The 25,224-nt window shown below is 46.6% G+C and overlaps 1 protein-coding gene across 1 annotated transcript in view; it reads right to left on the bottom strand.

The window, feature by feature from the left end:
- The window catches only part of LOC122365230 (protocadherin Fat 4-like), a 165,736-nt gene that overhangs the window by 36,495 nt on the left and 104,017 nt on the right, over positions 1-25,224 (bottom strand). The window contains exons 8-10 of the mRNA XM_043336234.1: positions 18,129-18,207; positions 6,093-6,233; positions 471-646 (exon numbers count right to left, since the gene is read on the bottom strand). Of these exons, the coding sequence (XP_043192169.1) occupies positions 471-646; positions 6,093-6,233; positions 18,129-18,207 (396 nt within the window). The remainder of the gene's footprint in view (positions 1-470; positions 647-6,092; positions 6,234-18,128; positions 18,208-25,224) is intronic.

The raw sequence follows: 25,224 nt of genomic DNA, 5'->3' as shown, positions 1-25,224 counted from the left end.
ACAACAGCAACAACAACAACAACTGGAACTTCTGCGGCAGCGCGGAGCGCCGGCGTCAGACAGACGCCAACAACAACACAACAACAGCAACAACAACAACAACTGGAACGTCTGCGGCAGCGCGGAGCGCCGGCGTCAGACAGACGCCAACAACAACAGAACAACAGCAACAACAACAACAACTGGAACGTCTGCGGCAGCGCGGAGCGCCGGCGTCAGACAGACGCCAACAACAACACAACAACAGCAACAACAACAACAACAACAACTGGAACGTCTGCGGCAGCGCGGAGCGCCGGCGTCAGACAGACAAACAACACTGCGGAGGACCCCTAACAACAACAAAGCACCGTGGAGTGCCTGTAACAACAACAGAAACAACCCAACACGGCGGGAGCCTGTCGACCCGCCACTGAGCCCTGATCTGCCACTGAGCCCTGATCTGCTACTGAGCCCGATCTGTCACTCACCGCGTCCTTATCAGTCACATTGATGGTGAGGTCCAGATTTCCCGTTTTGTTCTCTGCGAAGTCGGCCTGCATGGAGGTATTCTCAAACTTTGGTCCGTTGTCCTCCAGGTCATTGACCGTGATCAGGGCGGTGCCGTTCACACAGGTGATGTTGCTGCAGGCCTGGTCCGGGTCACCTGCGGTAGCACGGGGTGATACACAGTCACACAGGGCTGGTCCGGGTCAACTGTGGTAGCACGGGATGATACACAGTCACACAGGGCTGGTCCGGGTCATCTGCCGTATCACGGGATGATACACAGTCACACAGGGCTGGTCCGGGTCAACTGTGGTAGCACGGGGTGATACACAGTCACACAGGGCTGGTCCGGGTCAACTAGGGTAGCATGGGGTGATACACAGTCACACAGGGCTGGTCCGGGTCACCAGCCGTATCACGGGATGATACACAGTCACACAGGGCTGGTCCGGGTCAACTGGGGTAGCACGGGGTGATACACAGTCACACAGGGCTGGTCCGGGTCACCTGCGGTAGCACGGGGTGATACACAGTCACACAGGGCTGGTCCGGGTCACCTGGTGTAGCACGGGGTGATACACAGTCACACAGGGCTGGTCCGGGTCACCTGGGGTAGCACATACACAGTCACACAGGGCTGGTCCGGGTCACCTGGTGTAGCACGGGGTGATACACAGTCACACAGGGCTGGTCCGGGTCACCTGTGGTAGCACGGAGTGATACACAGTCACATAGGGCTGGTCCGGGTCACCTGGTGTAGCACGGGGTGATACACAGGCACACAGGGCTGGTCCGGGTCACCTGTGGTAGCACGGGGTGATACACAGTCACACAGGCCTGGTCCGGGTCACCTGCGGTAGCACGGGATGATACACAGTCACACAGGCCTGGTCCGGGTCACCTGCGGTAGCACGGGGTGATACACAGTCACACATGGCTGGTCCGGGTCACCTGGGGTAGCACGGGGTGATACACAGTCACACAGGGCTGGTCCGGGTCACCTGCGGTAGCACGGGGTGATACACAGTCACACAGGGCTGGTCCAGGTCACCTGCCGTATCACGGGATGATACACAGTCACACAGGGCTGGTCCGGGTCACCTGGGGTAGCACATACACAGTCACACAGGCCTGGTCCGGATCACCTGCGGTAGCACGGGGTGATATACAGTCACACGAATCGAATGCCCATTTCGAATCGATACCCATTTTATGCAAAAATATCAACTTTGAAATTTGACCTAATTTGACCTGACCTTGACCTGACCTTGACCAAAACGTGACCTAAGCTGGCCCCAAAGGCTGCCTGACCCACATAATCGCATTTGTCATGTAAGATGGACCATAAAACATGTATTACACGACAATTTCATATTGTGACCCCCCAGTGACCTGACCTCTGTGACCTGACCCGGTATCAGTGACCTCAAATAGCAAAATACGTGTTTGAAGAACATTTCCCATCGATGATTTTCAATGAAATGCCTTTTACTCGATTTTACAACACATTTCTTGAAATTCCTGTAAACGGTGAAAATTCTACTTTTGACCTGACCTGTGACGTCATCGGTTTGACCTAGGTCAATAAAATTGGGTCATAAGGTAGTTCCCTGATAGGGCTATCCAACACCGTTTGTTGCTTGTCGCTAGGTTGCGTGGTTCTCGAGATGTTAAGGGGGGGGGGGGAAATTGCCCCCCCCCCCCAACAGGGCGCGTTGCTCGGCAGAGCCCAACGGGGCGCGGGTTAAACGTACTAGGCCGACGCACACGACGCCCTGAGCTGTTCCACGTGCCTCCGGTGGAAGTGGCAGGGTGGACTCTTACCGGGGTTACATGAGCGATCCGTTCCAAATACGCACTACGCTAATGCGCATCAGCTCCCCACAAACGTATCTACGGCACCGGTTACATGAGACTAATTCGTTTTATCTACGTCAAACGGATCTTGTTTGGCTTACCCGAGCTGACTCCTCGACGGCCGGTAATTCGCATCACAAACGGAATAGGATTAGCGTACAGTCATGGCGCAGTTGCGGCATTTACCGGGACGACCGAACTAAATTTTAATTATTGAACGATACAACATCATTTGATATGCTCAAAAACATTAAAAGTAAACATGAAATCAAAAATTGAAAACAAAGTTTTCGTGTTTTAAATCACTGAGCACTTATTAGCCATGCAGCGACAGCAGGGTGGTCAGAATAAATTTATCCATCAAAATATTTCATTCATTTTATTTTTGCTATTTACCAAATTCACCTCCAAAGACTAAACCAAAATATCAACAATTTTTTTTTGCTATTTTCTACAAAGCATTCAATAAAAAATGCTTATTATTTTGCATTTTGACGCTTCCATTCAGCAAAGAATAGTTCTTGTGAAATACGTCCAGTTCCGGTCCGAGTCGTGCACCTCGGCTACATGAGCGATCCGTTCCAAATACGTACTACGCTAATTCGCATCAGCTCCCCTAGAACTTATTCACGGCACCGACTACATGAGCAAATTCGTTTTAGTGACGTCAAACGGATCTAGTTTGGCTCTCGGTCCGATGCGCATTACAAACGGAATAGCATACAAATGTGGCGCATTTCCGTAGCAATAGAGGTGACTGAATTGATTATTTAATATGTTATGTCTTTTTTTTACATTTCATCTGCTCATAACATTCTAAGTTAACTAGAGAAAAAAAGTTGAAAATAAAGTTGTATTGTTTTGACTTATTGCTCACTTGCCTCTCTCGATTCGTCTGTAGTGCTGTCAGAAAAATGTTTCCATTGAAAGTTCTTAGGTATTTTCTTCTTTTGTTTTCATCATATTTATTTTGAAAACTTGACGAAATACTTAAATATTTTTTAACTTTTGATTTCAAAAGCAACAAATGACAAAATACCTTGTATTTTCCATTTTAAGGCTTCTTTTTGGGAAGTAATAGTTCCTGTAATACGTATCTTGGTCCTATTCGCTCCTAAGCCTGTTTCTCAGCGGATTTTGTTCGGACCGCCGATTCGTATTAGCAGGTGGATACATGAGTCGGTAGTACGCTCCTGATTCGCATTAGCGGTGAATCCGATCGTGATACGTATTTGTTTTGCTCATGTAACCGCGTTTCGGATCGCCGATTCGTACTAGCAGGTGGCTACATGAGTCGGTAATGCGTTCCTAATTCGCATTTGCGGCTAAATACGTATTTACTGTGCTCATGGAACCCCGATATCTGTGAGGAAAGGCTTTTTGGTGCGAGTTCCTTAACTGCTCAATCTCTTATGCAGGATAACCATCAGAGCGACTTATTCCAGCCGTCCCGATCTTTGAGATCGGACTCAGTTCAGTTTGCTGGTCGTCAGGGCTCTTACGTATGCTAGCTCCGTGGTAGAAAGTAGCATGTAAGGTTGTGTCGTGCTGTGTTTATTACTTAGTTACATGCATTGTCACGTGGTACGGCTGCTTTCTGTACAGTGACATTGACACTGCCGTAGACTCCCTGTCACGTGGTACGGCTGCTTTCTGTACAGTGACATTGACACTGCCGTAGACTCCCTGTCACGTGGTACGGCTGCTTTCTGTACAGTGACATTGACACTGCCGTAGACTCCCTGTCACGTGGTACGGCTGCTCTCTGTACAGTGACATTGACACTGCCGTAGACTCCCTGTCACGTGGTACGGCTGCTTTCTGTACAGTGACATTGACACTGCCGTAGACTCCCTGTCACGTGGTACGGCTGCTCTCTGTACAGTGACATTGACACAGCCGTAGACTCCCTGTCACGTGGTACGGCTGCTTTCTGTACAGTGACATTGACACTGCCGTAGACTCCCTGTCACGTGGTACGGCTGCTTTCTGTACAGTGACATTGACACTGCCGTAGACTCCCTGTCACGTGGTACGGCTGCTTTCTGTACAGTGACATTGACACTGCCGTAGACTCCCTGTCACGTGGTACGGCTGCTTTCTGTACAGTGACATTGACACTGCCGTAGACTCCCTGTCACGTGGTACGGCTGCTTTGTGTACAGTGACATTGACACTGCCGTAGGCTCCCTGTCACGTGGTACGGCTGCTCTCTGTACAGTGACATTGACACTGCCGTAGGCTCCCTGTCACGTGGTACGGCTGCTCTCTGTACAGTGACATTGACACTGCCGTAGACTCCCTGTCACGTGGTACGGCTGCTTTCTGTACAGTGACATTGACACTGCCGTAGACTCCCTGTCACGTGGTACGGCTGCTTTCTGTACAGTGACATTGACACTGCCGTAGACTCCCTGTCACGTGGTACGGCTGCTTTCTGTAAACTGTGACATTGACACTGCCGTAGACTCCCTGTCACGTGGTACGGCTGCTTTATGTACAGTGACATTGACACTGCCGTAGACTCCCTGTCACGTGGTACGGCTGCTCTCTGTAAAGTGACATTGACACTGCCGTAGACTCCCTGTCACGTGGTACGGCTGCTTTCTGTACAGTAACATTGACACTGCCGTAGACTCCCGTCTCCCTGTCACGTGGTACGGCTGCTTTCTGTAAAGTGTGACATTGACACTGCCGTAGACTCCCTGTCACGTGGTACGGCTGCTTTCTGTAAACTGTGACATTGACACTGCCGTAGACTCCCTGTCACGTGGTACGGCTGCTCTCTGTACAGTGACATTGACACTGCCGTAGGCTCCCTGTCACGTGGTACGGCTGCTTTCTGTACAGTGTACAGTGACATTGACACTGCCGTAGACTCCCTGTCACGTGGTACGGCTGCTCTCTGTACAGTGACATTGACACTGCCGTAGACTCCCTGTCACGTGGTACGGCTGCTTTCTGTACAGTGACATTGACCCTGCCGTAGACTCCCTGTCACGTGGTACGGCTGCTCTCTGTACAGTGACATTGACACTGCCGTAGACTCCCTGTCACGTGGTACGGCTGTTTTCTGTAAACTGTGACATTGACACTGCCGTAGACTCCCTGTCACGTGGTACGGCTGCTCTCTGTACAGTGACATTGACACTGCCGTAGACTCCCTGTCACGTGGTACGGCTGTTTTCTGTAAACTGTGACATTGACACTGCCGTAGACTCCCTGTCACGTGGTACGGCTGCTTTCTGTACAGTGACATTGACACTGCCGTAGACTCCCTGTCACGTGGTACGGCTGCTCTCTGTAAAGTGACATTGACACTGCCGTAGACTCCCTGTCACGTGGTACGGCTGCTTTCTGTACAGTGACATTGACACTGCCGTAGACTCCCTGTCACGTGGTACGGCTGCTTTCTGTACAGTGACATTGACACTGCCGTAGACTCCCTGTCACGTGGTACGGCTGCTTTCTGTACAGTGACATTGACACTGCCGTAGACTCCCTGTCACGTGGTACGGCTGCTTTCTGTGCAGTGACATTGACACTGCCGTAGACTCCCTGTCACGTGGTACGGCTGCTCTCTGTACAGTGACATTGACACAGCCGTAGACTCCCTGTCACGTGGTACGGCTGCTTTCTGTACAGTGACATTGACACTGCCGTAGACTCCCTGTCACGTGGTACGGCTGCTCTCTGTACAGTGACATTGACACTGCCGTAGACTCCCTGTCACGTGGTGTACTTACTCTTCGGGGACTCCCTGGCCTGTAGTACCACGTTGATAAATCCGCGATCAATGAGATCTGGGTCCTCCCGGTCAAGCTTCTTCTTCAGAGTGACCTTTCCCGTGGTGGGGTCGACCATCTCCACGAACCCCTCCGGATCCTCTGGAGACGGACAACATAAACCATATGAACAAACTGGTCAGGGGCCCCAATGGGGTGAATACTCCACAACAGCACACAGCTACCTCGGCAAACAGTCCACGACATACCAACCCAAAATCGTGACATCACACCCTACCTACCATATTTTTGGTGGAATTCGTCTAAGGTTTACATCGCCCGGCGATTCATGTTGTGACATTTTCAATCTCATCTATCAAATACTTCGGGAGATATTGCCCCAGGCAGCCCCATGGCGATCTTCAAAACTGGGGCATTCCACGATAGATCGTACCAGGCCCGTCACCCTCATCTCTCAGATTTTAATGAAAATCAGTCCTAGGGGTAATCATATGCCCCAAAGACGCCTGGCAAAAAATCAGACCTCTCAGATCAAAACATTTTGAGTTATATTGCATTACATTTTTTTTTTTAATTTGGTTTGTAACGTTGAGTTTGATGGCCTATAATTCAAGAACGGGTTAACCCGGCGTAATCCCAGCCACCGCAGCCCGGGGGGGGGGGCGTTTTCGCCCCTGTCTAACTTCGTAAATAAGGGAGCTACGGAAGCAAAAGTGATACCAAACGAAAGGTCCTTACGAAATGATTCTAAGGAACCTAAAAATGTTTACATCAGGTCAATTTTCAAGGTCAGAGGTCAAGGTCAAAGGCAAAAACCGGCACATGTGTAGTGATCTCAAAGTAAGACTTCTACAGGACGGCAGGATGCATCAAACCGGCAAAATTGGGTGACAAACAAAAGAACAGAATCTGAGGATTCCGAAAATGTGCTAAAAATCAAAGGTCAAGGTCAAGGTCACGCCCCAAACTGACCTTAAACTTTGCACTTTTTCGTACATCTTGCGTGCTAACTTTCGAAATGTTTTGAAATGTTTTGAGGCTTATCAGTTCCCTATTTGTGGTTCATCTTACGATACAAGGCAGCTCAAAGGTCAAGGTCACAGAAGAGTATCCTTGCTAGAGGCTATTTCACTGATTTAAGTTCGTAATAATAAATATGACAATTTTGCTATCCGGAAGCTCTAAATAAAGGCTTAGAGGAAAATAGATGCCAGATTCGTAATCAGAGGGTACAAATTCATCATAAACGACCTTTCATGTGTCAAGGTCAACCAAAGGTCATTCGAGGTCACATGAGGTCAACATAAAATTTAACCTTTTCCAGACAAAATCTATATCATTCGACGCGGCTTGACAAGGCAAATGCGATGGTACGGGGACCCGCAGTTGCTACTGTACATACACGAACCCCAACTCTAGCCGTCTGTCCTGTCCAGTAACAACCGATAACATTGATATCGACTGCCGGTCCCTGTACAAGAGCAGCTGAGGTTTTCTGTGCGTGTCCTCTGACAGCTTATCGTTGTTCCCTGTGAGGGTGCTGGGACAATTTACTCAGGGTCGCTGTACAGTAGCAACTGCGGGTCCCCGTACTACTGCCGTAGCTCTAGGACCATTTTTGTCGAAGTTATTTGCGAAAAACTAAAACCACATTTCGGGGTCGTTGACCTGACCTCTGACCTCAGGTCACCCAAACTATTTTTCTGTTTTTTTTTCCAGGTCAAACGCTACACAACCGTGTTCGTAATTTGTCTTTATCTCTAAAATTCTATTTTTAGTAGCTATTTGAAGTTCGCGTCTGTGACGCCGAAGTTTGCCGTGCAGAGGTATAGAAAAATCGACTTTGTGACGTCATCAAGGGGGCTAGGTCTATTTTTTACTTCAGATGATGTCAAATTGATGCGAAAAAAGGTACTGAAAGTTTCGCTTTCCTATCCCTAGGCGTTCGGGAGCTATCGCAAATATTCGCCAGGGGGCGAAAAACGCCCCCGGACCCGCGAGGATTAACCCGCGCCCTGCTGGGGGGGGGGTGTTTGAACACCCCCCCCCCTGTGGTTTTTCGCGGATATCTCAAAAACGGCGGCGCGGAGCGCCGCCGTTTTTGGTACACCTTATCATACATCAATTCTACACATGTTGTGAAAATTTCAGACCAAGGTCATTCAAGGTCAGGTCACCAGGTCACTTGAAGTGACCTCACCTCATAAAAAGTTTCAATGTCTGCCATAGCTACACCGAGTGACCGATCGCATTGAAACTTTCAGCGATTACTAAGAGCAATAGCATGTACAAAATGTATATCTCAGAATTTTGATATCGATGACCTAAGGTCAGGTCAATTTTGCGACCTCCCCATTATAAGTCAATGGGAGAAAATTGAAATGCGCCTCTTTTGGACGAAAAGCATTATAAACACTCCCAAACACTGAATTACAAGTGGTTTAGACACACTGAACATGAAAATGGTGTCCGTGACCCCTGGTTATGCCCCTGAGGTCATCTTAGGTCACGAATGGTATCTAACAGTTTTTCGCAAATAACTTTTGATAGAGGCATGCTAGAGCGATGAAAACACCTTAGATGTGTTCAGCTCGACGATACGGATCGACTGATATGCAACATGACCCTTTCCGGTCAGGTCATGACCTTGACCTGAGGTCAAATTTTCAAGTTGACCTTTCAAGGTCAAGTTATAGTTCATTCGATGCGTCTTGACGAGAGGAACACGATGCCGGTAAAAGTAAGCTCGTACAAGGTTTGGGTCAAAAGTTATTGCAGAAAAACTGTTTCCGAAAAAATCGGCTATTTTTGCAGTTTTTGCCCCCTGCAGGCAAAACCGTTGACGCTAGGTCAAATCTGAGAGAATTACTCAGAAAGAGCGCTAATAGGGCTATCGAATGCGCTTTTCCGCAGCGCTGTAGCTCTATTGGTTCCCAAGTTATGCGTTGGCTTCTTGGAAATTGTCGACATTCGACCTGGAAATCGGCGAAATTTCGCTTTCAATGACCTCTGGTGACCTGACCTTTGACCTGACCAAAAAATTGACCAAAGTAATTTCGTCATTATTTTTTATGCTCTTTCGAACGCCGCCTTCCGCGTATCGCTACGTGGCCCAGGAGCCAAGTTAGAAGGGGGGGTGTTTGAACACCCCCCCCAGCAGGGCGTGGAAATCCAGGACCCCCAGCAGGGCGCGGGTTAATCCGCGCACCGACGGGGGTCTGCGCCAACTTCGTACCGACGGGGGGGGGGGCGGATGAACGCCCCCCCCTGAGATCTCGAGAACGAAGCAAGATAGCGACAAGCGGTAAACGGCAAGGGATACGCACGGACAAGGTCTACAATTTTTACAAAGGTCATTTTCAGGTCAGGTCAAAGATGACGTCACAGGGGTCAAAAAAGTTAAACTGGAGAAGCTAGGTATGGAGAGAGTTTTTCTCGAATAATTTTCGAACTAGTCAATATAGGAACAAACTAAGGGCAGCATCGTGATCCTCTCGTCAATCCGCATCGAATGATATATATGTTGACCTCGAAAGGTCAAGGTCAATGGTTGTCATCAGGTCACGTGACCTCGAGGTCATCATGTATATCATTCGATGCGCCTTGACCAGCTGAACACAATGAGACCATCCGCGCGGCTGTATCTTGTTCCTGTACGGAGTTATTGGCAAAAAACCGCTGGTGACCTTTGATGACGTCACATGACCTTACACCTGCCCAACAGCAAAACAGACCTCAAGGTAATGAAGGTTGATCGTATATGAGGTCACGTATGGTTTATGGGACCATTCCGACCCGTTTTAGTGGTAAAAACGGAGTTGATTTTTCCCCCATTGCATTGACTTATTATGGGGAGGTCGAGAAATTGACCTGACCTTAGGTCATCGATATCAAAATTCCGAGATATACAAATTGTAGCTACTAATGATCTTATAACATCCTGCGACTTTCAATTTTCAAAGGCCTCCGACATCTATGTACTGTAGCTCTGGCACGGTGACAAAGTTGCAAAAAAGTGACTTGAGGTTGGGTCATTTGAAGTGACCTGGTGACCTGACCTTAAAAGATAGGAGGTTGAAACTTGCACACCATGTGTAAAATTTATGAGAGAATAGTCCTACCAAATTTCGCGGCGCTACGTGCCGCCGTTTGCCTGCTATTTGCGAAAAACCTCAGGGGGGCGGATATCCACCCCCCCGTCGGTGCGCGTGTTAAGCAACCAATAAACCGCGAACAGCATTAAGCTTGCGATGAATCAAAGATTTATATTATTTTTTAAAAATTGCAAATAAAAAATTTATTTGTTTAACAAAAATCTTAATATCTTTTTTCATTTGCCTCTAATGACTTCTGGGACCAAAATTGTTTAGCATTTTTATTTGTTCAAAAAAAAAAAAAAACTTCATGTCATTGCAAATCAACATCCAAGAAATTAGAATTAGGTGTTATTTCTATAAGTTCCTCATTTTCCCGCAAACAAAATGGGTTTTGGAGGGGTTGATACGACCCCAGCGCGCCGCTTCGCTTCTAAAAGAGCTAAAGCCTCGCGGAAAAAAAACGAGTGTGTGTGCCGTTACAAGTCGCAGCGATTGGTACCCTTATTTAAGGTCTAAGGTCAACCGGTAGCGTCTGAGGCTGGTCAGGTCAAGTGACTGAAGTTACAGGTTCAGTTTTTAGTAAATAACTTTGCAAAAAAATGGCCGCAGAGCCGCGATTTTGGCATAAATGTGTTCGTTTAGCTCAAGTGCGTCGAATGACATGCTTTCAGGTGAGTTCACGTGAGATCAACTTAACCCTCGCCCTGGCAGGGGGTCGATGCGACCCCCCCCCCCCTACCACCCTAAGGTTTTTCGAAGACAGCGCAAAAACGGCGGCGCGCAGCGCCGCCAAATTTGGCACAGCCTATGGGGCAACCTTTTTACATATGAACCGAAAATTTCCGGTCCGGGTGACATTGGGTCAGGTCACCAGGTCAGAAAAACCGGTACAAGGTCACGGTGAAATTTCAATTTTCTTTTTGCACCTGTCCAACTCACAGTTTTTGAATGATTTCCTTCAAACTTTCAGGATGTGCTCAGTTCACCGAGTTGTATAACATATAGTTCGTTTTTTTTAGGTCACTGACCTGAGGTCAGTTAGAGGTCATTAGGTCGTAATGTTAACCCGCGCCCGGCTGGGGGTCCAGGATTTCCACGCCCTGCTGGGGGGGGGGGTGTTTGAACACCCTCCCTTGTAACTCGGCTCCTGGGCCACGTAGCGATACGCAGAAGGCGACGTTCGAAAGAGCGTAAAAAATAATGACGAAATCACTTGAGTCAATTTTTGATCAGGTCAAAGGTCAGGTCACCAGAGGTCATTGAAGGCAAAATTTCGCCGATTCCCAGGTCGAATGTCGAAAATGTCCAAGAAGCCAACGCATAACTCGGGAACCAATAGAGCTACAGCGCCGCGAAAAAGCGCATTCGATAGCCCTATTAACGCCCTTTCTGAGCAATTTTCTCAGATTTGACCTAACGTCAACGGTTTTGCCTACAGGGGGCAAAAACGGCAAAAATAGCCGTTTTTCGGAAACAGTTTTTTCAATAACTTTTGATACAAGCCTTGTATGAGCTTACTTTTACCGGCATCGTGTTCCTCTCGTCAAGACGCATCGATTGAACTATAGCTTGACCTTGAAAGGTCAACTTGAAAATTTGACCTCAGGTCAAGGTCATGACCTGACCGGAAAGGGTCATGTTGCATATCAGTCGATCCGTATCGTCGAGCTGAACACATCTAAGGCGTTTTCATCGCTCTAGCATGCCTCTATCAAAAGTTATTTGTGAAAAACTGTTAAATACCATTCGTGACCTAAGATGACCTCAGGGCATAAACAAGGGTCATGGACACCATTTTCATGTTCAGTGTGTCTAAGCCACTTGTAATTCGGTGTTTGGGAGTGTTAACCCTCGCCCTGGCAGGGGGGGTCGATGCGACCCCCCCCCTAAGGTTTTTCGATAATAGCGCAAAAACGGCGGCGCGCAGCGCCGCCAAATTTGGCACAGCCTATGGGGCAACCTTTTTACATATGACCTGAAAATTTCAGGTCCGGGTGACCTTGGGTCAGGTCACCAGGTCAGAAAAACCGGTACAAGGTCATGGTCAAATTTCAATTTTCTTTTTGCACCTGTCCAACTCACAGTTTTCGACTGATTTCCTTCAAACTTTCAGGATGTGCTAAGTTCACCGAGTTGTATAACATATATTCCGGGTTTTTTGAGGTCACTGACCTGAGGTCAGTTAGAGGTCATTACGTCGTAATGTTAAGCCTATGGGAAAATACTAAATTCGGAAAATACTGGAGATATCCGCTTCGTTCTATCACTTTTGTGCTTTGAAACCACAGTACTTAACAGCAGGTCACTTGGTGCTTCTTTGTTTGGTGTACTTATCCATGGGTCAGGTCAAATGAGGTCAACTGAGGTCAAATGACGTTTTTGCCAATAACTTAGCACATAAGGACGCTAGAGCTTAAAAAATGGTATCATTGTGTTCCTCGTGATCAGCCGAATCGAATGATATGCGATATGATGCAATTTGGCTAATTTGAACTTAATTTATTAATTTAAGTTTACTTAAAATTTAAGAAAAACTTTAAGTACACTTAAGCAAGCTAAAAAGTATATCATTCGACGCGCCTTGACGTGCTGAGTTTACTGGTGCTTTTCTTTTTGCTCTATCTTAATTAGATCAAAAGTTATAAGCGAAAAACTGTTGACCTGTTTTTAGCGAAATTTTTACATTTATATCCCCCAAAACCCCCCTAAATATTGACCTAGAGCAACCAAATTTGCACAGGGGCGAGAACTCCAGGGGGCCCACCTACCTACCAAATTTGGTGTTTCTAGGTGCCATAGGAGCCAATCGCGAGGGGGGGTCGCATCGACCCCCCCCCCTGCCAGGCCGTGTTATGAAAAATGCCCTGCCAGGGCGAGGGTTAATAATGTCTTTCGTCCAAAAGAGGCGCATTTCAATTTTCTCCCATTGACTTATAATGGGGAGGTCGCAAAATTGACCTGACCTTAGGTCATAGATATCAAAATTCTGATATATAAATTTTGTACATGCTATTACTTTTAGCAATCGCTGAAAGGTTCAAAGCGATCGGTCACTCAATGCAGCTGTGACAGTCATTGAAACTTTTTATGAGGTGAGGTCACCTCAAGTGACCTGGTGACCTGACCTTGAATGACCTTGGTCTGAAATTTTTACAAAATGTGTAGAATTGATGTATAATAAGGTGTACCAAAAAAGGCGGCGCTCCGCGCCGCCGTTTTTGAGATATTCGCAAAACACCACAAGGGGGGGGGGGTGTTCAAACACCCCCCAGCAGGGCGCGGGTTAAGCCTATCGGAAAATACTAAATTCGGAAAATACTGGAGATATCCGCTTCGTTCTATCACTTTTGTGCTTTGAAACCACAGTACTTAACAGCAGGTCACTTGGTGCTTCTTTGTTTGGTGCACTTATCCATGGGTCAGGTCAAATGAGGTCAACTGAGGTCAAATGACGTTTTTGCCAATAACTTGGCACATAATGACGCTAGAGCTTAAAAAATGGTGTCATTGTGTTCCTTGTAATCAGCCGAATCGAATGATATCCACTATGATGCAATTTGGTTAACCCGCGCACCGACGGGGGGGGGCGGATATCCGCCCCCTTGAGGTTTTTCGCGAATAGCGGGAAAACCGCGGCGCGTAGCGCCGCGAAATTTGGTATGACTATTCCCTTATCAATTTTACACATGGTGTGCAAGTTTGAACCTCCTACCTTTCAAGGTCAGGTCACCAGGTCACTTTGAATGACCCAACCTCAAGTCACTTTTTTGCAATTTTGTCACCGTGCCAGAGCTACAGTAGATGTCGGAGGCCTTTGAAAGTCGCAGGATGTTATTAGGTCATTAGTAGCTACAATTTGTATATCTCGGAATTTTGATATCGGTGACCTAAGGTCAGGTCAATTTCGCGACCTCCCCATTATAAGTCAAGGAGGGAAAAATCAACTCCCTGTTTTTACCACTAAAACGGGTCGGAATGGCCCCATATACCATACATGACTTCATATACGATCAACCTTCACTACCTTGAGGTCTGTTTTGCTGTTGGGCAGCTGTGAGGTCATGTGACGTCATCAAAGGTCACCAAAGGTTTTTGGCCAATAACTCCGTACAGGAACAAGATACAGACGCGTGGATGGTCTCATTGTGTTCAGCTCGTCAAGACGCATCGAATGATATACATGATGACCTCGAGGTCACGTGACCTGAGGTCAACCTTTGACCTTGACCTTTCGAGGTCAACATATATATCATTCGATGCGGATTGACGAGAGGATCACGATGATGCCCTTAGTTTGTTCCTATCTTGACTAATTCGAAAGTTATTTGAGAAAAACTCTCTCCATATTTAGCGCCGCCATTTTGACTTTTTCGACCCCTGTGACGTCATCTTTGACCTGACCTGAAAATGACCTTAGTAAAAATTGTAGATCCTGACCGTGCGTATCCGATGCCGTTTACCGCTTGTCGCTATCTTGCTTCGTTCTCGAGATCTCAGGGGGGGGGCGGTCATCCGCCCCCCCCGTCGGTACTAAGTTGGCGCAGACCCCCGTCGGTGCGCGGGTTAACTTGAACTTAATTAATTAATTAAAGTTAACTTAAAAATTAAGAAAAACGTTAAATACACTTAAACACGTTTACGCATAATTATCCCGCGCCCCGTAGGGGGGTTGGGGGCCGAAACGGCCCCCTTGTCCTTTTCCGTCGATATCTCCTAAACGGCTGGAGATATCGCCATCAAACTTTCAGGACCCCTCCGGGCATCAATTTTACACATTGTGACAAAAAAAATCCAGAGGCTATGATAGGTTGGCCACAAATGACGTCAGAATGACGTCATGATTTGCCATTTTCGACCGAAAAAACACCTTCGCGAGAAGAGCTGTCAGGCCTACAGCTTTGAAGATACAGAAAAGATCGAGACATGAAGGTGTAGAATTGACAGGGCTACAAAACTGCTATCTCGGATTTTTGAAATTTTAGAGGTTTGACCCCTAACAATCAAAAATGCAATTTTTTGGATATTTTAGCCAAAAAATCCAAAAAGTTTTTTTTTTGAGTTTCGCAAAACCGTAATATATGTGATAGTACCTACCGTCTTCTATCTACATACGGAATTAAAGATCGATATCTCCTTTGTTGGCCAAGTTATAGCGAAAAAACTGTTCAAAAATGATGACGTCAAATTTTCAAACTCAATTTTTGGCAATTATAGACAACATAGGGCAAAACAAAGACCAGCATTGGACTCCCCGTGACAAGCTGCTAAAATGGATACCCATTTTATGCAAAAATATCAACTTTGAAATTTGATCTAATTTGACCTCACCTTGACCTGACCTTGACCTGACCTTCACCGGAACATAATCTAAACTGACCCCAAAGGCTGCCTGACCCACATAATTGCATTTGTCATGTAAAATGGACCATAAAACATGCATCACACGACACTTTCATATTGTGACCCCTCCCAGTGACCTGACCTCTGTGACCTGACCTGGTATCAGTGACCTCAGATAGCGAAGTATGTGTTTGACGAACAATATACCATCGATGGTTTTCAATAACTTACCAATTTACTCGATTTCACCTGAGTACTTACCAACACATTTCGATTTTGTTTGACCTGACCTGTGACGTCATCGGTTTGACCTCGTTAAATGAAATTTATACACAAGGTATGTAGTTCCCCGGTGGGGCTATCGAATGCCGTTTGAATTTTGAAAATCTGCCAGTAAATTACCGAGATCTTAGGGGGGCCGAAACGGCCCCCCTACGGGTGGTAGGGTCCGCCGGTAGCCCTACGGGGCGCGGGTTATAAGGCCTCCAAAACGAGGTTGCAATTTGGCGGCGCTGCGCGCCGCCAATTTTTTAGCACCTTCCCGGGCATCAATTTGACACCTTCACACACAATTTCATGTCTTAGGTCACCTTAGGTGAGGTGTTATTCAGGTCAAACTGAGGTCATGTTCGAGAAAAGATGAGCAAAAAACATGAAATCTTGAAACACTCACAACAGCTACAGTTACAAAGCAATTTCAAAGTTCTTTATATGGTCATGTAAAAAAGGCAGCACTACAAAACTGCTATCTCGGATTTTCAAAATGTTGGGATTTTGACCCAAGAAAAGAAAAAAAAGTTGTTTTTTAGAAAAAACGCAAGAAATCCATTTTTCCGAATTTCGAGAAAACCGGAATATATGTGATAAACCCTGCACTCTTCAATATATATACCAAATTTTAGATTAACACTTCTTTTTTGGCCAAGTTAACCCGCGCGGGGCTGGGGGGGGGGGGTAAATTTTACCCCCCCTCGCGAATTTTTGCGATATCTCAAAAACGGCGGCGCGCAGCGCCGCCAAACTTTCAGTACCTTTTCTTACATCAATTTTACACGTTCCCTGAAAATTTGAGCGAAATCCGTCGGAAAATTTTGAGAAATTGACGTTTTAGTGACGTCATGTTCGCCATTTTCGCCTCAAAAACGGCAAAAGTTCAAACGCCGCTAACATCTTCATTTTTAAAGGAATCAAGACGTAACAAAAAAGGTTATACGTAACTTTACTTTGTCTATCAATTGGCTATCTCGGTTTTTTGAAAATTTTGGATTTTGGCCTAAATTTTTTCAAAAAACTCATTTTTTTGGGAAAATCATTATAAAATCCAAAATTTTAAGTCTATCAAAAAAACCGGAATATATGTCAGAGAAGTGGTCTATGTGCACCTACATACCAAAGTTTAGAAGAATCGGTTCAAAAATGTGGGAGTTATTCAAAATTTTATGACGTCACGACACACAAATTTTTTGAAAAATGACTTTTTTGGAAGTTCTAGACCTCGTACGGAAACAAAAATAGCACCATTCGATTCGCCGTGAAAAACTGCATCATATAGACACCTTTTTAGGCCTTTACAACCAACTTCAAAATTTGACCTCACTTGACCTGACCTTGACCTGACCTCGACCTGAAATTCATCCAGAGGTGGTCCATATCACTTATTGAGTGTGCCTATTGAATTCTATGAGTAAAATGACCCATAAAACATGTGTCGCACATGCCCTTTTCTATATTTTGTTTTTTGGTGACCTGACCTGACCTGACCTGACCTTGACCTTGACCTCTGAATGATATTGTATGCAACGAATATTGTCTTGGTAGCCTAAGAACATGTTTTGGGCGATCAGTCTCAGTCCATGACTCCATTCTTCGGCAACTACGGTGCATGGCCGATACTGTAGAAACTTGCAATTTGTACCCTTGACCTGACCTTGACCTTGACCTCAAACTTTAAATTAAGTACATGTTTTTAGTAGTTCGTGATGAGAGCTTTCGATTGGCGTTTGAATTTTCTAAATCGGACCATTAGTTCGGGAGATAACAGGGGGGGTAAAATTTACCCCCCCCAGCCCCGCGCGTTCGGCTGGAGACCCCAGCCCCGCGCGGGTTAAAGCGAAAAGAAGTTTCAAAGTTGATGACGTCAAGTTTTTGAACTAAAAGTTTAGCAATTCTAGATCATGCAGCGCAAAAGAAAGACCGCCATTGAAGTCCGCGTGACGAGCTGCATCGAATTGATACCCATTTTATGCAAAAATATCTACTTTGAAATTTGACCTAATTTGAACTGACCTTGACCTAACTTTCACCAGAACATAATCTAAACTGACCCCAAAGGCTGAAAAGGCTGTCTGGCCCCTAAATCCCATTTGGCATATGAAATGGACCATAAAAAAAATGCAACACATGCAATTTTCATATTGTGACACTAAGTGACCTGACCTCTGTGACCTGACCTGGTATCAGTGGAACTGACTATAGGTTCGTGTGATGCATGAGTTATGATCAATTCTACAATTCCAGATAATCACACACTTGAAGGCGCTCTAAGAGCCTCTATAAAGTATGCGGCGCAATGTGAGAGTAGGCTTCCGACAATCCTTACCACTGATAATGGAGTAGGTGATGTTGTTGTCGACGCTGGTGTCGCCATCTATAGCTTGAACAGTGAACAGCTCACTGCCCTGGAACAGAACGCCATGAACAGTGAACACACACACACAGCACCCGAGAGCACAATAAATACAGGGTGAAAATCATTGTGTCCTGGACTAGTGCGGAATGAACGGCGAACAGCACAGTAAACACACTGAAACAGAGCACAGCAAACACACTGAAACAGAGCACAGTAAACACACTGAAACAGAGCAGAGTAAACACACTGAAACAGAGCACAGCAAACACACTGAAACAGGGCACAGTAAACACACTGAAACAGCACAGTAAACACACTGAAACAGAGCACAGTAAACACACTGAAACAGAGCGCTGTAAACACACTGAAACGGAGCACAGTAAACACACTGAAACAGGGCACAGTAAGCACACTGAAACAGAGCGCACAGTAAACACACTGAAACAGAGCACAGTAAACACACTGAAACAGAGCACAGCAAACACACTGAAACCGAGCACAGTAAACACACTGAAACAGAGCACAGAAAACACACTGAAACAGAGCACAGTAAACACACTGAAACAGAGCACAGTAAACACACTGAAACAGAGCACAGTAAACACACTGAAACAGAGCACAGTAAACACACTGAAACAGCACAGTAAACACACTGAAACAGAGCACAGTAAACACACTGAAACAGAGCGCTGTAAACACACTGAAACGGAGCACAGTAAACACACTGAAACAGGGCACAGTAAGCACACTGAAACAGAGCGCACAGTAAACACACTGAAACAGAGCACAGTAAACACACTGAAACAGAGCACAGTAAACACACTGAAACAGAGCACAGTAAACACACTGAAACAGAGCACAGTAAACACACTGAAACAGAGCACAGTAAACACACTGAAACAGAGCACAGTAAACACACTGAAACAGCACAGTAAACACACTGAAACAGAGCACAGTAAACACACTGAAACAGAGCACAGTAAACACACTGAAACAGAGCACAGCAAACACACTGAAACCGAGCGCAGTAAACACACTGAAACAGAGCACAGTAAACACACTGAAACAGAGCACAGTAAACACACTGAAACAGCACAGTAAACACACTGAAACAGAGCACAGTAAACACACTGAAACAGAGCACAGTAAACACACTGAAACAGAGCACAGTAAACACACTGAAACAGGGCACAGTAAGCACACTGAAACAGTGTGAGAATTATTCACCGTCTTCCACTCCTCACATCCCTTCCATGCATATTTCCTAACCTTGATTCCTCACCAGCGCCACCTATGCCAAATTTGCCAATTTAGTCTCGCTTGGTAACCGCTAGATGGCAGGAAGTGTGGCTCTAACCGCATCGGTCATAGAAGTGCGTGTCGACTTGACCATGAAAATCGTTGTCACGTGACTGGCACGAGGCCAAAATCAGCTGTTTGTTCAGCTGTTCAAACGAGCTGCGCGGCAGGGTGCGGCACTGAAAAAGTGGCAGATACATACTGGAATCACGGGCGGGGACAGTCTGGAAGCCTCGTGGTTGTTAACCCGCGCACCGACGGGGGGGGGCGGATATCCGCCCCCCCTGAGGTTTTTCGCGAATAGCGGGAAAACCGCGGCGCGTAGCGCCGCGAAATTTGGTATGACTATTCCCTTATCAATTTTACACATGGTGTGCAAGTTTGAACCTCCTACCTTTCAAGGTCAGGTCACCAGGTCACTTTGAATGACCCAACCTCAAGTCACTTTTTTGCAACTTTGTCACCGTGCCAGAGCTACAGTAGATGTCGGAGGCCTTTGAAAGTCGCAGGATGTTATTAGGTCATTAGTAGCTACAATTTGTATATCTCGGAATTTTGATATCGGTGACCTAAGGTCAGGTCAATTTCGCGACCTCCCCATTATAAGTCAATGGGGGAAAAATCAACTCCCTGTTTTTACCACTAAAACGGGTCGGAATGGCCCCATATACCATACATGACTTCATATACGATCAACCTTCACTACCTTGAGGTCTGTTTTGCTGTTGGGCAGCTGTGAGGTCATGTGACGTCATCAAAGGTCACCAAAGGTTTTTGGCCAATAACTCCGTACAGGAAAAAGATACAGACGCGTGGATGGTCTCATTGTGTTCAGCTCGTCAAGACGCATCGAATGATATACATGATGACCTCGAAGTCACGTGACCTGAGGTCAACCTTTGACCTTGACCTTTCGAGGTCAACATATATATCATTCGATGCGGATTGACGAGAGGATCACGATGATGCCCTTAGTTTGTTCCTATCTTGACTAATTCGAAAGTTATTCGAGAAAAACTCTCTCCATATTTAGCGCCGCCATTTTGACTTTTTCGACCCCTGTGACGTCATCTTTGACCTGACCTGAAAATGACCTTAGTAAAAATTGTAGATCTTGACCGTGCGTATCCGATGCCGTTTACCGCTTGTCGCTATCTTGCTTCGTTCTCGAGATCTCAGGGGGGGGGGCGGTCATCCGCCCCCCCCCGTCGGTACTAAGTTGGCGCAGACCCCCGTCGGTGCGCGGGTTAAACGCTGTGTGACACACAAGAACCAGCAAACTCAAATAGTGACGATACAGATATCAACCCGATCAAGAAGCCATACGAAAGGTTTACTTTGAGCGTAAAGCCACTGAGTTTTACAAGGATTTGGACACGAGGGCAAGAATTACTGAGTTCTGTACAAACATTCAAGAAGCGCATACCAAGGTAAGCGAGACTAATCAAATTGGCTATCACTGTGGCATAATAATTTCCATTCATCCAAAAATCCTTACATAGAAGAAAATTGTAAAACTCATGGTAACTCACTGTTCATCGTCAAAACTTCCCTCTGTGTCAACTATTTCCTTGGGTGATATTGTTCGTCATTATCAAACACGCAGAACTTGAAGTGGATATAAAGCTTTATCGGAATTCACTGGGATTGTATTGCGTATGCAAGTCCAAATATTTCGGCCAATATTGTTTGGCCTTGGTCACTGGACAACTAAAATAACCCTATAATACGCAATACAATCCCAGTGAATTCCGATAAAGTTTTATATCTACAAACATAAACCTGGGAAAAATATGACTCTAAAACTTGAAGTGGTTCAGTTCAAACATACTCTGTGACTGACTGCTCGTGTCACATTCACACTCGCAAACTCAAGCCTCAAACTGACACTATCCAAGCTGCTGATTGTGTCGTCTCATTCACACTCACAAACTGACACTTTCCGAGCTGCTGATTGTGTCGCTTCACTGGTTGAAGATCTCTGGACTGTCGCAAGTGATTGATAGTTCCTTCACCAGATCATATAGTTATAAGGTTGTTATTCACAAGATTGTGGTAACATTGCTCATCCTGCGCCATAATTGTATTTTTTCTTGTTATCTCAACGTTTAGGCACAATGACAGACTCAAAGCCAGACCTGAGAAGTTTGAAGGTCAAACGAGGTCATGTCAAACGTGTTATCACTCTAACGCTCAAGAGCCTGCAGCAAGAGGAAGTACATCCAAACGTTGCAAGTGATTGTGTGTCGAGCATACAGCAAAAGCTGAAGGAAGTAGAGGAATATGACATGTCAATTGCTACGGAGCTGGCTGATGAAGATGGAGAAGGTGAAGGATATGAAGAAGAGTTGGCCGAACAGGTAAAGTACCAACTGGAGATGAAAACAGCTATGGAGAAAATCAAGAAGAAGACTGATGTTGCTGAGCAGGGTGCCAGCGCTACAGAAACAACAGCCAAACTGAAGGAAATAAAACTGCCCACGTTCAGTGGCACGCAAGCAGATGTCATGGAATTCAATGACTTCTTCACACTCTTCGAGGAGCTGATTGGGAAAAACAGCAAAATCGGTGGAGGAAGCAAGCTGCTGTATTTGAAGACCTATCTACGAGGCAGTGCGTTGGACCAGATCAAGCACCTCTCCAATGACAGCAACAACTACGAGTTGGCGGTGCAGTTCTTGAAGAAGGAGTTTTTGAACAAAGACAAGGTTGTTGAAAATCACATCAGAAAGATCTACGAACTACAAGCCCCTCCGGCACGTGACCTAGAGGCTGTACGCAAGTTCATGAACACAGCTCGCACATCCATCTATGAGCTGAAAACCTTTGGTTATGATGCTCTAGATGGCGACTCACTAGGCAGCCGGATCATAAGTTTTCTTCTATGGGAGAAGCTACCAGCAAACTTCAAAAAACGGATGGACACAATGACACCCACAACAGCACAGTTGCTGGAATGCTATGGTGACATCCTCCGAACACTTGAGAGACTATCAGAAAAGAAACCACACTCAGCCTCTCAGGCGTCAAAGCAAACTGCTCTGACCGGAAAGTCGAAGACACCGGCTCACACGACTCAGCATGCACCCATGAAGAACATCAGCACATTTCAGACTGATACACAGAAGCAGGCTCTGAAATACAAACCATGCAAACTGTGTCAGGGCACACACTCGATGCTGAAGTGTAACTCGTTTCAGGACGCGACAAAACGTCGTGCACGGTTGGCCGAACTGAAACTGTGCACAGCCTGCAGTGGTCAACACAGTTTGTCCAGCTGCCCCGGCAAGGACAAGGGATTGAACTACCCATGCACCATCTGTGGAGACAAGTCGCACATTACTGCACTTTGTGTTCCAGGAAACTCCACCCAGAGTCGACTCTGCTTGATGAGCGAGCAGCACGGCCGCCGTTCACTGCTGCCGACGACGTCAGTGGTCATCTGTGCCTGTGGAGAAGCAGAAGTGGCCAGAGCGCTGATAGATCACGGGAGTCAGGCGAGCTACATCAGTCAGGCACTGGCAGAGAAGCTGAAGCTGGAGGAGAAGGGACACGAGGAGACGTTCACAGTGAAGACATGCATCGGGACAGAAGAGAAAAGACACCGAGTCGTCACCTGCGAGATCGCAATCACACCGAAACGCATGATCAAGGCAGAGTTCCTCATCGATCCAAACATGGACCTCAGTTACAATCTCCCAGGCGTATCACGTGCGGTGAAGCAACTGCAAGATGAAGGCGTCATACTGGCTGACTGCTTCTACAGAGATCAAGAGACTGACGACATCGACAACATCCACTGTCTGCTGGGCGTCAACGTGTTGTCTGACCTCACCCCTCTCCGGACAGTCAGCCTGGGACAGAGTGTCGCCTACGAGGTCGACAAAGGGCACATCATCTTCGGAGATCTGGCTGGTCTGGTTCCAGACCACCTGTCTCACCTGTCTGGTCCGACAAGTGAACCGACGCCCGAGGATGAGGAAGAACTGCTACAAACGATCAACGAGACCAACATCAACATCAAGCAACAAGATCAGCATCGAACAACACCTGAAGAACAAACTGAAGCCAGCACGGTAGGACAGCAAGCACAGCCGCAAGTCCTATGTGATGCTACCAAAGAGGCTACCAAACTTCAAGATCAAGAAGGGAGTCAGCTTACTCAAGATGCAGGCCTCGTAGCTGACTCAAATGCTCAAACTCAAACTGCAAACCCAAACTCAAGTTCAAACTCAAGCTCAGGTCTGAACTCAAGCTCAAGTTCAAGCTCAGGCTCAAACTCAAGCACAAACTCAAACTCAAGCTCAGGTCTGACCTCAAGCTCAAGTTCAAACTCAGACTCAAACTCAAGCACAAACTCAAACTCAAGCTCAGGTCTGAACTCAAGCTCAGGTTCAAACTCAGGCTCAAACTCAAGCACAAACACAAACTCAAGCTCAAGCTCAAACTCAATCCCAAGACTAACTGTCCAGTGGGAACAAGATGGGCAACCACCAACAGTTCAAGAGAAAACAAACGTCAAAAGCCAAACTACGCAGACTCTTCGTGACGAAGACGAAGACGATGTTGAACTGACAGCTGCAGATGAACACGTCCTCGAGGACTTCAAGAGCGAAGTGGAGTTTCGCGACGGAAAGTACTTCGTGAAAATACCCTTCTACTCCAACGTGGAAGAGGTGCCCGAAAACTTTGACAACGCCATGGCCCTTACAGATAGGGTACACCAGTCCCTGCAGCGGAAAAATCTTGTTGAAAAGTACTCAGCCGTGTTTCAACAGCAAGTCAACGATGGAATCATCGAAGAAATCGACTTGTCTGTTTCAAAAAGACGAGTCTTCATACCACACCACCCGGTTATCAAAACCGACGAGCAGACTACAACCAAGATACGGCCTGTCTTCAATTGCAGCTTCAAGACAACAGGCTCGCCGTCACTCAATGATGCCTGTTTCCCAGGTGTCAACCTGCTCACGAACATGACCAGTCTTCTGCAAAAGTTCCGCACCAACAAGTTCATGATGATGGCTGACATCGAGAAAGCCTTCTTACAAGTTCACCTGAAGTATGAGAGCGACCAGGATCACTTCTGCTTCCTGTGGAAGACTGAAGAGGGCGTGAAAGCGTACAGGTTCAAGACCATTCTCTTTGGACTGAACGCAAGTCCGTTCATCCTCAACCACATCCTTCAACTGCACCTGCAGCGATTCCGCGAGACCGAGGCGATCTCTGCCCTGAAGCAATCCCTGTATGTGGATAACTTCCTTTACACTTCCTCCGACCTGGACAAACTCACCGACATCTACCATGAGAGCATTAAGATACTCAAGGAAGGAGGATTCAACCTCAGAAGTTGGAAGTCGAACCATCCAACCCTGCTGAACACAATGGATAGTGAAGGCACTCTTCACTCACACTCATCATCAAGTGAGAAGACACTCGGTTATCTATATGACACCAAAACTGACACAATGTCACTCGCTGACATTCACTTTGATGACAGCAGGAGGCTGACCAAGCGACGACTGCTGAGCAACGTCAGCCGGGTGTTTGACCCGCTTGCACTCACTCTTCCAGTCACGATCAGGGGTCGCATCCTGATGAAGCAGGTCTGGGATGAAGGAACCGACTGGGATGAAGAGGTTTCCTCTGAAGTGAAGGCCGTGTGGGCCAAGCTTCGAGAGGACCTTGAGGCTCTCCAATCACTGACATTCCCGAGACAGACTGCTGATTTGGAATCAGACGATCCGATCACACTCCACGTGTTCTG

The sequence above is a fragment of the Amphibalanus amphitrite genome, unplaced genomic scaffold (genome assembly GCF_019059575.1).
Source record: "Amphibalanus amphitrite isolate SeventyFive unplaced genomic scaffold, NRLGWU_Aamphi_draft 000724F_arrow, whole genome shotgun sequence".
NCBI lineage: Eukaryota > Metazoa > Arthropoda > Thecostraca > Balanomorpha > Balanidae > Amphibalanus > Amphibalanus amphitrite.
This window is presented reverse-complemented; position numbering and strand designations above follow the sequence as displayed.